The sequence below is a fragment of the Giraffa tippelskirchi genome, chromosome 1, assembly GCF_054371585.1.
Source record: "Giraffa tippelskirchi isolate mGirTip1 chromosome 1, T2T-mGirTip1v1.2.pri, whole genome shotgun sequence".
NCBI classification, from domain to species: Eukaryota; Metazoa; Chordata; class Mammalia; order Artiodactyla; family Giraffidae; genus Giraffa; species Giraffa tippelskirchi.
Genome location: NC_137275.1, coordinates 51,064,733 through 51,079,263, shown reverse-complemented (window position 1 = coordinate 51,079,263; position 14,531 = coordinate 51,064,733). Strand labels below are relative to the sequence as shown.

The 14,531-nt window shown below is 39.1% G+C and overlaps 1 protein-coding gene and 1 long non-coding RNA gene across 12 annotated transcripts in view; one reads left to right on the top strand and one right to left on the bottom strand.

Annotated features, from left to right (window-relative positions):
* The window catches only part of ATP8A1 (ATPase phospholipid transporting 8A1), a 230,854-nt gene that overhangs the window by 174,953 nt on the left and 41,370 nt on the right, over positions 1 to 14,531 (bottom strand). For all 11 annotated transcript variants that reach the window (XM_081523434.1, XM_081522682.1, XM_081523201.1 and 8 more), the window contains one exon: positions 20 to 60. Coding sequence is in view for 8 of the 11 variants with exons in the window: in XM_081522682.1 (XP_081378808.1) it covers positions 20 to 60 (41 nt within the window). In the remaining 3 variants the exon portion in view is untranslated. The remainder of the gene's footprint in view (positions 1 to 19; positions 61 to 14,531) is intronic.
* On the top strand, positions 6,544 to 14,494 carry LOC145518806 (uncharacterized). Its single transcript, XR_014063312.1, has 3 exons — positions 6,544 to 6,838; positions 10,955 to 11,090; positions 13,030 to 14,494. It is a non-coding gene; the product is annotated as an uncharacterized LOC145518806 (long non-coding RNA).

Sequence of the window (14,531 nt, the reverse complement as noted above, 5' to 3'; positions counted from 1 at the left end):
AATAAAAATCAATGCATACCTTTTCCCAGTGCACAATTTCCCAAGCACCATTTCTCAAAACTGGAAAGAGAAAAGGTGATAGTTTTAAGAACATTTTTATTACTCATCAAAAGCCTACCTCTGATGAAATGATCATTTTTAAATGAATAGCTTCAAATACATGAACTGGTAACAATTTTTACAGGTTTAAAAACTAATTGTGACAGCAAAGATACATAAAATTATACAAAGAAACAACCAATGTACGTTTTATATCTCACAGTGAAATATTACTAACAAGGTAATCTTTTGCCAAGGGCTTTCTTTAGCACACAGAAGAATTACAAGGCTTGGCTGGAGGAGAAAGCCACAAAAATGCTTGAAAAAGGGAGTGACAAGCTAAAAAATTTCAGAAGCCAGAACAGTAGCAATGCTAAAAAAAAAGATTTACAAGCATAGACGGAATGGATTTCAAACTGGGTAGTAAAAATTTAATACATAAACCAGTAGATTAAAAAAAATCTGTACTTTTAGCTTTAAAATAATGGAAAATAGCAAATATTTGTATATTTGGTTTACTGAGAAGAAACAAAAGAAGAGGGCTACAATTAAATTATGATTGAGGGGTTGAATTTCTCAGAGTTTTATTACTGGTTTGCAACAGTTAAGTTACTCGGTTTACTTTTCTTTTATTCCTACAATGCATCTGTGGCACAATACTGAATATACCCATAGACACTAACAGATAAAACAGAAAAGAGAATAAAGTGAAGTAGATAGCATAGCATGGAGTTAAGAAAAAGAGTAAGTCAAGGTCAGTCAAATGATCCTTACAGTAAATTCCATGAGGGCAAAGCTAACGTTTGCTTTGTTTAATACAATATTCTCTGGAAACTACAGTCCTGGTGCTAAGTAGCTGCTGGGTAAATATTTGCAAGATGAATAACTTAAAGGCATGAAAACATTAGATTCAGTTTCTTTTGATGTTAGAAGAGATGAAGGCTGAACCTTCTTAAGTAAATCACAATGATAATCTCTACAATGTGCAATAGCAAACCTATACTCACAGGTCTGAAAACCAGTGTTATAAAATATTTTAATCTAAATAAAATCTTTTAGTGTTTCAAAATTTCCTGAACCCAGGGACTATGTCTTATTCATCTGTTTATCTCTAGCACTTCACAGCATTCCTGGCATGTAAGACACTCCAGTGTGAAACAGATGAGTAAGTGCAAGGAGGAGTATCTTACAGTGAATTTTGGTGACTCAACTTCATCAATTTAAATAATTCCAAGATGAAGAGCTAACACTAAAGAATTTCCAGTAACTATATGAGTAAGTTTAAGTTTCAGTGTTTACAGTTGAGGGTGATGGGTCTGAGCCCTAGCATCTAAAACTGACCCCTATGCCCTTAAACACAAGACTCGAATGTCTGCAGAGTTCACCCACACTGGTGGCGCTAGTGGTAAAGAACCCTTCTGCCACTGCAGGAGACATAAGCGACACAGGTTTGATCCCTGGGTCAAGTAGATCCCCTGGAGGCGGGAATGGCACCCCACTCCAGTATTCTTGCCTGGAGAATCCCACGGAGAGAGAAGACTGGTGGGCTACAGTTCATAGGGTTGCAAAGACTTGGACATGACTGAAGCGACTTAGCACTATTCCACCAGTAAAACTGCCCCTAGAGTACAAGGCGTTCAGAGCACAATGCTTAAGAGTAAAAAAGCCCTGGGTTTAGATGCCATCTCCATCAGTGTCAAGCAATATCTTCCTCAAAATCAGTTGTTACAAAGAAGAAACAAATGAAGGCATTTTGCCCTTAATCACAGTGGCTACAATATTAAGTACTCAACAAGGAATGTTGGAAAAGTGCTGTTCAAATATACATAACTGAATGATGGGCTAAAATCTGCATCGATTTAAATTAGAAAAAAAAATTCTGTTCAATAGTACTATTGTCATTTATTTTCTTCTAATCCCATCTCATATAAGTAAACATTCTCCCCCTGCAATACCCCACTGTTTAAAAATCAGTGTCCAGTATTTTTAAAACTAAGAGGTTTGACATGAAAATGAAGACTTCAGGCTCATCTAGAAGCCTGGTCAATTCCTGCTCGGTGCCCTGCGGCTGGGACAGCGGGGGTCACCGCTTTCGATGAGGCTCACCACTCCACAGCATGCTTGTTTGTGGTTTCCCACCACTGGACATACAGCCTACTTCCCTTATTTAGGAGACCTGCCTGGCTCACACACATGAGGTTTTTCTATCCTTCACTGAGGTATAACTTATAATGAACTATATAGACCTTACGTATTCTGTTCAATGAGTTTTAAAAAACTGTAAACATCTGTGAATTCACTACTCAGAACGAGATATAGAACTCCAGAAAGACTCCTTGTACCCCTTTACCATCCATACATCCTCCCATCCCCAGAGGCAAATATAAATTATTCACCATAAGTTAGTTTTGCATGCCACATACAATGAATTACACAATATTGTTGTATTGAAGTTTCAAATAGTATATCTGAAATTCCGTTTAAAAAAGTTTATTTCCACCATTAAATTGACATGGTACTATGGGGGACTGATTTTTGGATTCTGTATTTATGCCACTGATCAATTTACACATTTTTCATACCAATATATACCACACCTTGATCACTGTAACTCTACAGTAAGTCCGGAATTTACGTAGTCTTCCCACATTGTTCTTTTCCAATATTGTTTGGCTATTTTGAGTTGTTTGCATTTCCATGTAAATTTTAAAACTGAATTGTCAATTCTAAAAAAAAAAAAACCTCTAAACCCTCTTAGGACTTTGATTTGAGGCTCAAGCGTTTCAATTCATGGGAAGCCTGGACAAGCTATACCTTTCTATTAATTTATGTCTTCATAAATTTTCTCCAATATGTTTTTGTAGTTTATAAGTGCATGGGTCTTTTATCAGATTTACTTCTTGATATTCGATGACTTTTTTCCTTATACTGTAAGCTGTGTTTTTTTTACTACGTTTTCCAATTAGTCATTGGTGGTATACAGAAATGCATTAAACTTTCATATAATGACCCTGTCACCACTAATTTTGTTAAATTCACTTATTAGTTCTGGTAGGATTTTTTCTGTTTGTTTCGTAGCAATACTCTCTGAGAAAATTAATTTCAGTTTGTTAACTGCTGTATTATGATTTTTTGGCAGTTTTAATGTCATCATATGCCTCATTGTTCATCTTATTTTTAAACTTCTGCTCTTATGCAAAAAAAAATTATTTCTCTTCCCCCAGACTTCAAGATCTGTGACTCGAGAATCTTTTCTTTCCGTTCACTGCTGTATTCCCAGTGTTTCCATGCAGCAATACAAAGGTGCTCAGTCAATACTCACTGGATGGAAAGTGGATGCATTGATATTCATATGTGTTTGGGGCCATATAAAGCCACAGTAGTAAATTTACTAAAGATACAACCCTGCTCCCTAGTAGATTTCCTGTTAAAAATATACACACACAATGTTTAAAAAACAGCTGCAGAGGAAAACACTTTGGCATCTCCTCAAAAGGTTAAGGACAGAGCTATCATGAGATACAGAAATTTCATACCTATGTATATATCCAAGAGAACTGAAAACATATTCACACAAGAACTTGTGCACAACTGTTTCTCCTTATTATGAACAATAATACGGTAAAGTGGAGACAACCCAAATGTCCATCCACAAATGAATGGTTAAACAATAGGGATATATCCACACAATGGAGTATTATTCAGTCATATAAAAGGAATGAAGTGCTGATACATGTGACAACTGGTGACTCCTGAAGACAAGCCAGACACAAAAGGCTACATACTGTATGGTCCCCTTTTTGTAAAATGCCCAGAATAGAGAAATCCATAGAGATAGAAAGTAGATTAGTGGTTGTCAGAGGCTCATGGAAGAGGGCAATGGGGATTGACTGTTTATATGTCTGGGGTTTCTTTTTGAGGTGATGGAAATATTCTGGAACCAGATAGTGGTGATGGATGCATAATGCTGTGAATATATTAAAAAACACTGAACTGTACACTTGAATATAATAAATTTTACAGTATATGAATTGTAACTCAGTAACAAACAGCTACATAAAATTATGCCAATGAACTATTTAAACATTTGCTTAAAATAACCTTCTCAGCTTCAGAAGTTCCTAAAATGATTCCAACGCGAACAGCTGGAAATGGTTATGCAACCAGTAGATGCACTAATGTTCCTGTGTGTTTGGGATAGGAATGTCCTCTGATGTCAGCTTTGCGCCACCCCTTCCAGCTCTGTAACTTAACTAACCCTCCTTGAAATGCTGCTACTTGGAAGAGGTTTGTCAGTTCACCTCCAAAAGTAGCTCTGAACCAATCCACTGGGTTTCCCTTACAGGCTGGAAGGGTCACAGCAGGCTCATCAAACTCAGCAGACCATGCCAGGGAGTCTGCTCCATCAGGACGGTTAGAAGTGTGCCCACTTTCATGGAAACCTGGAAAACCATCGGAATCTGCTTCAGTTCTCCATTATCCCTAAATACTCATCCCCTTCAACCTTGCTTGGATGGTTTCTCCATGCACATTCGAACCCATCTACATCCTCGACCCCTCTACCTGACCCTTCTGCAGCACCCTCCCTCTATAAACCAGCCAGTCCTACCATCTCATAGGGAATGCCTGCCTCCATCAGAACAGTACATCCGCCTACCCTCTTCTCTCCTCCTCTCCATCCAAATGTTTCCTCTCTATTCATCACTGGAGACACATCACTGGAAAATATGTCTTACTACAAAAACCGACACGCCTAAGAAACTTTTTTAAATACATATTCAGCCAATAATGTTTTCTACCAAACTACATAATCAATGTATTACTATCTAAGCCAACTGGAGCTTATATAAAATGAAAAGTTGAACTTCTCTCCTCATCTCATGCCACTTTCTCAAGGTCAGGAATGCTAACTGAGGCATCCTCAAGTACTTTCCTCTAGACAAGCATAGACATATGCATGTTTATTTTCTTTCTTTTCAGAAAATGTATTTCTCTGCAACCTGGTTTTCCACTTAACATATACTTTCAGGACAAAGCATGGAGACAGTTTATTTTTTGAAAAACTAATCCCTGGTATCTTTGCATCTATTATAAATGGATAGATAATTTGAACAGACTCATAAGACTCCACAGGGTACATTCAAGAAAAGTTTTAATCAGACTATAGGATGTGGTACAGCTGGAAAAAGAGTGGTAGCTTTAAAGGCCAGGCAAGCATCAGGAGCCTAAGAAACTTCTAGGCACAGCCCTCCAGGGTTTTTTCTCATTCACCGAGGACATAGATTTTGAACCTCCATATGTAGGATAAATCTTAACTTTAGGGAAGCCTGGGAAAATGTTTCCAGGAGATCTTTTATGCCCCCTCATCAATTAGACAAGTCAGATTATGTTACAGGTTAAACCAGGCAAGTTACAACTCAGTTAAGCTACCACTCTATATACATCCTTAAGCCCAGCAGAGAAGCTAGTTTTGGGTGCCCCAGGGAGTTTCAAACCCTACAAAGCACCTTATAATTCACCAATTAGTCCATCTTGTCCTTCTCTTGGCCAAGGTTCAGCATCACAATTCCAGGTGTCCCTGAGATCAGCACAGAGCTATTTCAGCCCAGCTGTGAAACAACTCTTTTACATAACGACTATATCATAGTGTATTCAACTATCCTCCTCTCAATGGAAACTCTGACTTCTGCTTTTTCTGCCACCTCAAACAACACTGAAATATATTTACATGATTGTATCCTATAGGAGAAAATTCCCAAAGAAGCACTGCTGGCTCTAGGGTATTTATGTTTGTACTTTTATCAGATACAACCAGATTCATTCCTACTGCAATCTATACCATCATTAGCAATAAATAAAGTTCCACTGACAATAAACTTAGACAAGCACAAATTGTTATCAGTCATTTGAATTTTGTCAGTCTGATGAGTATTTGGTATTTATTCTGAAAGTTATAGTGGACTGGATTAATCCAAGTGTAAATTACCTTAATGTCCCTACACTGACTTAGAATTCTAACTAGGTAGAGAAACACATCTTTGGATGTAGTACAGCACCTGGGTACTCAACAAGTGGTCCAGAGACCTACATGATCAGCATCACCTGGAGGCTTTTTAGACACTGGGATGTTTCCACCCTTTCGATATTTTACCCCCAATTTCATTTGTTCTTGCATACAAAACTGGAACACAGAAATAAAGGCTGGATGCACAGTTTCTTCAAACTTGAGGCTAGACCCATTTTAGGATATAGAGAACAATACAGAATTCTGGTGAAGTTAAAAATCAGCTCGCAATATAGAAAAGGTTTCTGTACAATTTAAGGCTTGAATACTGGCTGAGTATAAAAGTCAGTCACAATGCATTACTGTCGTTACTTCTGAACTGGTTCCTAAAATCTAACCACGGAACAATGAAAATAAACCATATCACATGTATAGGCTGGTGACTGAAACAGCAGCCTAGTTATTTTTAATCACTGACCTCCTCTGACCCAGCTCTAGCCAGGTTTAGAGGAAGCAAGAAGTGACGCTGGGTCCTTTGCTGAGCTTTCAGCTTTCCTGAGCCCAAAGTAAACTTACTTCATAACCCTAGAGAAGGTGAGTCGTGGAGGAGATGACCAGTGATGCCTGGTGAAGGGGACTGAGAACAAGCTAGGACAGAATTATGCCAGTGGCCTGTCTCATGATGCTGCTGCTGCTGCTGCTGCTGCTTCTGCTAAGTTGCTTCAGTTGTGTCCGACTCTGTGTGACCCCATAGACAGAAGCCTACCAGGCTCCCCCGTCCCTGGGATTCTCCAGGTAAGAACACTGGAGTGGGTTGCCATTTCCTTCTCCAATGCATGAAAGTGAAAAGTGAAAGTGAAGTTGCTTAGTCGTGGCCGACTCTCAGCGACCCCATGACTGCAGCCTACCAGGCTCCTCCGTCCATGGGATTTTCCAGGCAAGAGTACTGGAGTGGAGTGCCATTGCCTTCTCCGCTCATGATGCTACAACAACTCATTCTTTTAAATGCAAACCTCTTCTACCTCTCAGTACTTCCCCAAACACACCTGCTGTAATTTCCACATGGGCTAATTAGTCTGACAATATGCATGGCAGAGCTCAGATTTTAAACAAACACCTCAAATGTCACCTGTTTTTACTGAGCAGGATGCTACTTAACAGCTTTTGTTGTAATGGGCTGTCTTTTTTGAAATGAAAACATTCTGTTACAGTCCCTTGGGAATTCCCTAATCAAAGGCTCTGGAGAAGCTGTCAGTCTTTCAGGACTTGATCAACATGTTATGCAGGTCCAGGTGCTGGCTCACCTAACCATCAGCGATTTAACTGGTCTACCACAAGGACTGTTAGAGAAACAGTCACTGGTGTATCGTGGGGTGCCTGCTACTCCTGGGCAATCAGGACACTTCTTGAAGAACGTAACAAAAGGCAAGTTATCCAAGGGACCAATGGGTACTACCACTGTCACAGAAAATAGAGAAACCACAGCAAACTCAGCATGCTGCAACTCCTAAAAGGGAGTTACCGCTGAAGAGGAGCTTTAACGCACTGAGAAGGATAAGAGTGCTGCTGAGCTTATGGTTTTGAACCGGGCGGAGAAGGAAAACCAACATACACATACTAAAGCATCAATTCATTCACTACGTAGACTCTTACTTACAAAGATAACCTGAAGGCAAAAACCTCTTATGGCACAAACTAGCAAATGCACAAAAGTCTCCTGCATAAACTTGCCTAGAAGGTCAAATTAAGCAACAACCTGCTTGGGGTGTACTGACACAAAAGACAAAGGGAACTTTTTGAGTTCCGCTCTCACCTGTAGCCTTTTTAGAGATTTTCAACTAATTGATATTACTTTTATCAACTTGGTTATAGATAAGGAAAAAGTGGAAACAGTAGCAGATTTTATTTTCTTGGGCTCCAAAATCACTGCGGAGGGTGACTTCAGCCACTAAATTAAAAGACACTTGCTCCTTGGAAGAAAGCTATGAGAAACCTAGACAGCATATTAAAAAGCAAAGACATCACTTTGCTGACAAAAGTCTGTATAGTTAAAGCTATGGTTTTTCCAGTAGTCATGTATGGATGTAAGAGTTGGACCATAAAGAAGGCTGAGAGCCAAATAACTGATGCTTTCGAACTGTGCTGCTGGAGGAGACTCTTGAGAGTCCTTTGGAGAGTAAAGAGATCAAATCAGTCAATCCTAAAGGAAATCAACCCTGAATATTCATCTGAAGGGCTGATGCTGAAGCCAAAGCTCCAATACTTTGGCCACCTGATGCGAAGAACTGATTCATTGGAACCTCCTTTTCTCAAAATGTTTTCCCCAGTCCTGCCTAGAGTCAGGCATGAATGAATCATTTGCATTTTCCTTCACATAACTGAGAAATTCCTTGAAAGAAAAATCTCCCTTCACTGCTTTGCCAATCATTCATTCCACCCTTCCTTGTAGCCAGGCTTCAGTTCTCACAGACTCCCCAGTTACTCTCCAGCTTAGAACTAGAACTCCAGTTAAGAACTGTGACTTTTTATTTTTTTAATTCAAGTATATCTGACTTACAGTACTGCATTAGTTTCAGGTGTACAATACAGTGATTCAGGTTTTTTTGCAGATTATATTTCCATATTTGTTACTATAAGATATTGACTGTATAATGCCCTATGCTACACAGTAAATTCTTGTTGTTTATCTTTCTTAGGACTTCTTAAATGCTTGTTTTAGTGGGTATCACTGTCCCAGTCCTCTATTAATTCAGCAGCACTTGGTGTTTGATGGGGCTTCCCCTCCTGTGGCAAGTTCAGTTGGACCTATCCACTGTGTATTTCCCTTTGACTTCTCATCAACACCGCCCTATTCCTCTTCCCTAATTAATTAAAAGTCAGTCTCCTTTTGTGTCTCACCCCACCCCTCCCCATACAGCTGTCACCTTCTTTGTTCAAAAGTATGACTGGGAACCTAGCCATCCCTTTCAGTAATTCTCTTTAAGTTCTTCACTCTGGTTTTCAAAAGCCTCCAAATTATGATCCTATCTTGTCTTTCCATTCCTGTCCCCAATGCTCCCCATCATGTATCCTATGCTATAGTCAAAAGAGACTACATTCAGCCCTGTCCATTGCCATTTCCTTGGGTTCTGCATCCGAAACTCACTATGTCATTTTGTATAAGGGACTTGAGCACTGGATTTGGTATCCATGGGGGTCCTGGAACCAATCCCCAGTGGATACTGAAGGACAACTATATTTGCTATTCCCAGAATATACCTCACGCCTCCCCATTTTCTATACTTCACGCCTCCCCATTTTCTCCTGGATCACCCCTGCAACCATCCCAACAGCTCTGCTTACTGAAAGGCCACTTGTTTTTATGAACCTTGCATGTGGCATTTCTAAATCTCTATCTCTTTCATTTTGCCTTTATTAGTTTTTCTATCTTGTATTGTAATATCAGTGAGCATCTTATCTTCCCTACCAGATTCTAATTTCCTGTAGGGCAGGCACAAAGCCTGGTTTCTTTCTGCATTTTCTGCACTGGGTCTTACACGAGGTAGATGTTCAGTAAGACTTACTGAAGTGAAATAATAAATGTTCTAACTTGGAGTCACACCTGTTTTTCTCCTTTCACTTTATCTATTGCCCTCAATTTCCTCAGTGGGTTTTTTGTTTCTTGGTGTGCAACTTTTATTTCTGGGACAAATGAAAGCCAATCTAGGGCTCTACTTCTCCCCAAATAAATACATTCTTTTCAACCAGAGCTTCTGTTGAAAATATCTAACAAGTTCAATTTATAAAATCCTAAAATGTTTAAATTTTAATTTGAAGATATTAATAATCTTAGAAGTGTCTGAAAACATTCTTTGGAAAATAGTGCTCAATCTTTAAGTCCAAATTTTAAGCTCATGGAAACAATATCATCTATGAACTATTTATAGGTAACTTATGTACACATGGCAGAATACAGGTCCAGACTTACAGATGGATCAGACATGCAGATGCCTCCAGTGAGACAAAAAAGCTGCACACTGGCTTTTTCAATAAGCCAGGAAAATGGTACTATTTTCAATCCCTTAGCACGAAGTTGAACTCAACCAGATGGATTTAGCCCTGGTAGTAGGTCACCACAGCCTTAACAACCTAAAACAAATTCAACCCACACCAACTAAATGTCTTTTTCATAAAGGACTTTAAAGATGAAATAGCTTCCAGTAGGAGATAAGCAACTATGTGCCCTGCAGGGATGTAGCCTGCTAGGGGTTATCAGCTGTCACCTGCTCAACTCCACTTCTGAAGAGGCAGATGTGGCTTGGGGGAAGGATGAAGCAGCTGGAGATGAGATCTATTATTTTTAGCTATGTGCCTAGTTAAAAAGAAATTCCTGTTGTCTTTTTCTCCATTAAATTAAAATAAAGCAAAACTGCTTTATTAAAGATTTATTCTAATCCAATAGCTACTAATACCTACTAATAAAATGAGGTATGAAAACAAACTGACGGTCGTATGGTGACCCTCATTCAACAGCAGCATCCAGTCAGGTGACCGATAGGCTGACACCAGATGTCACAGGCGTCTCCCAGACATTCTCGCCTGCAGAATGTATGCACACCATCCTTCAGGGAAGATATCCAAACCTGGGATTTTAAAAAAGCAAATCTACTTCCTTAAGAGGCCTATTTCATTTTAATTTTTTAGATCACCATCCCTTCCTAGGCCTCTTTATTGTGATTTTTATGTGAAACTGTCATTCCACTTGAAATACTGGCATGGCAGCTATAGTAGGTTCCCACAAAAAATAAAAGCATGTGTTTACAGTTTAAAAAGAGAACTAGCTCAACCACCAGAGCAAATTCATATGGGGACTGGTTTCAATATACATATTATGATGATAATTACAAATGTATCATTTACAAATTTCTGCAGCACTATGTTTGGCCAAGAAAATCCAATTAAGGATCTACAATGAGAGACTGGCTCCCAAGTGTATGTAAACACATGGACTAGGGCACATCAAGTACTGTGAGTTCAAATACTGAGGAAGAAATCAGAGAAAACAAAGGTAAGTGTAGATGTCAGGGAAACCGGGGTATCCTGAATATGGCAGTGCTCTGGGGCTTTGGGCAATGGAAGTGATAAGTGGAAACAGCACTGTGTTCACAGGAGACTGAGCAGAGTAAAATAATGACATAATGACTTCAACAGACAAAGTAAAGAGACAGCAAGAACTTCCACCAGAGCAGTTTTTCATCAGTGCCTGCAAAACAGTCTGGGACACAGTGTTTTGAAAATACAGCTTTCCACTTTGCTCACAGCCTAGATAATGAATTTTCAAGGAGGCTCTTTTCATTCCTAGTCTCTTCTTGCTTCTTTATCTGTACTGAAGTATCTCAAGAGAGAGTGGTTCCTTTACTCACACAAAGCACCTGCTAAGGATGGGCCCCTGGGCTAGAGATGTGGGGACACAAAGAGAAGAAGACCTGCCCTCTGCAGAATCCAGAATTTAATCCCTGCTTGAGTTCATTCACTGGTGAAAATGAGGCATCAGACAGGTACCAGTCCACAGTTAAATGGCTGAAAATGTTGGAAGTGAAATCATGGGTTTGTGTTTCTGAAGTCACTAGGGAATGACAGAGGGAAATAGTCATCTCTATTGCCTCAATGCAAAATAAGGAGAGAAAATATTCATTTTGCTAAGAATATATAAAGATTAATATTCGAATCTGAGGGAAAGATGTCCTCTTATACATTACATGATCGTGGTAAACACTGAGAAAATGAAATTTAAGTTAAATACTTCAAATGTCTGTCAAAAGTTATCTGTAAAAAATAACTCCCTTCCCACTCTTACATCCATTCCTGCCTTTTAACTCAGGAAAGCAAATTGAATTTCAGTCTGGCCTAATAACAGATGGCTTTCATATAAAGTAATTTGAGTCCTCTGACAGCAAGCGGTATCCTACTCAAACATTTCTGTCAACTCTGATCAGTTGCAAAATCAAAGATGACCAATATTCAAACTGGGCAAAGAAAAAAAAAAGGATACAATTCTCTTAGAAAATATTCAAGTATCAAATTAAAGACCATAATTTCTTGGATATGGGCTTTCCAAATTTCTGCTGACTTAAAATGGCTTTTATATGTAAGCCCTGAGTGCATGCTAAGCTGCTTCAGCCATGTCTGACTCTTTGCAACCCTATGGACTGTAGCCTGTCAGGCTCCTCTGTCCATTCTCCAGGCAAGAATACTGGAGTGGGTCGCCAGGCCCTACTTCAAGGGAATCTTCCTGACCCAGGGATCGAACCCACGTCTCTTATGTCTGCTGCATTGCAGGCGGGTTCTTTACCACTAGCACCACCTGGGAAGCCCATATGTAAGCCTTAATATTTTCTTTTTGACACGAAGAGGCTACTATAGAAGCCTTTCCTCTCACTTTTAAGCTACAGAGTTAATCCTGTTAATCTAAAATGAATAGGTGAACCAAGAATGATAACTAAGACAGAATATTTTTCCTGATTAGTAGGCAAAAGGGAATTTTTTTGGTAGTAGGCAAGTACCTGGAAAATCAGAGAACTGATAAGTACAGGGTGTGGTAGCCTAAAGCAGCAGCTATAATGGCTACTCTCCAACAGTACAATGTTGAATTCTTGGGCCAAGGCTTGAAAATAATTAACTGCTAGTCCATGAGATTATGACCCCTCGCCACAGCATACATTATGCACTGGAAAAAACAGTTAAATATCTCTGGTTTAAAAGCTGTTGCTGAACTTTCTGAGCAACATGACAATAAATGCAAAAACTGCACATTGCGAAAAATACCCGTACCTGAAACAGTTGAGCTTTTTCCCCTTTTCAATATCTATGGCTGTCTTTTTCTGACTAAACTCCTAGAGTAGCTTAATCCTCAGGCTTCTAACAGCTCCCTATTGAATGACATTCTGCTCTCCAACTTTAATCTGCATATTTATCTTTTCTCTTTTTGGCTTGTAAACTTTCTCCAGCTACTCAGTATATATAACAAAAGTTGGAATCCCCTGGATTGGCACTCAAGGCCCTGCAAAATTTAACCTACTTTTCTCAATACTTTGGCCACCTGATGAGAAGAGCCAACTCACTGGAAAAGACCCTGATGATTAGAAACACTGAAGGGAAGAAGAGAAGGGGATGGCAGAGGATGAGATGGTTAGACAGCATCACCAACTCAATGGACGTGAATTTGAGCAAACTCCAGGAGATAGTGGAGAACAGGGGATCCTAGCATGCTACAGTCTATGGAGTCACAAAGAATCAGGCAGGATTTAATGACTGAACAACAACAACAACCTTCCTGATCATGTCTTTGCTTCCCTTTGCCATGAATGTTCTTTCTCCATCTGGCACTCTAGCAGTGGTTCCACAAAGCAATCCAACGGCTGTCTTCATCTCTATTCAGAAAACCTCTCTTCTTCCTTCCTCACTCAGCACAACAGGCAATGCCCTTCCCAAGTGCCTCTGTTTCTCCAAACTTTTCCCCAAATTCAAGATCTAGCTCAAGTTACTCCACAATTCTCTCTCCTGCTTTTGCATCCATACAACATTTGACACAGAAATCATTATTTGTTACAAAAATCTAGGGATCACGTAATGCGAACCCTTCATTTTCCACATAAGATCATTTTTCACCTTTACAGAGTTTCCATCTTATACTTTTTCATGTGTCTGATAATAAGTATAATCTCAATAAATATTTAATTTCTTTAGGTAATGCTTTAATAAATGTACCATCTTTGAATGCATCAACTATCAGCAGATAATTCCTTTGGTAGAAGGTGGTGAGAAGAGAAATGAGGCATTTTGACAGAAATCCACAAAAATCATAGCTGTATAAAAATACTGTTTTCAATTACCAGCTAATTTTGGCAGACATGAGTGATCCTCACCATAACAGGGAACTTCAGAGAGAGATGATATTCTCAGATGGGGAAAGCTCAGGGATGGGGTACGTCTGTTTCATACGTCCCTGGGTATTTTTTTTAAATTGAAAGCAACAGTAATCTATTTGCTTGTGTTAAAGGTCATCTGGGTTTCGACTCCATCAAAATGAGACCCACAGTACAGAGCCACATCAGCATACCATGTGCTTCCCAGAAGCTGGCTTGGTTCTATTTATTTCTGAAGCATTTATCACCTGCAAGTACAGGATAACTCAAAGTGCTTCCAATATGCATTTTAGCCATGTAACATCACATCTGTTTTCTATAAATCTTATCGAGAGTAACATCTGTTGATCTCACACACACATTTTATAGCATTTAACACTGATAAAACAACTGCAGATTTTATGGACAGTACTTGTGAGTACATTGCTATGAGGCACTTGAATGTATTAAAAACTTTACTTTTCAAAAATATTACATTATCCCTGTAAATTACTGTAATGTGAATTTAAGTGTCATGCTAATAAACACTACAAAACAAAACAGGAGATACATAGTGTTCGCAGTTGAATTGTATTTAATTGAAG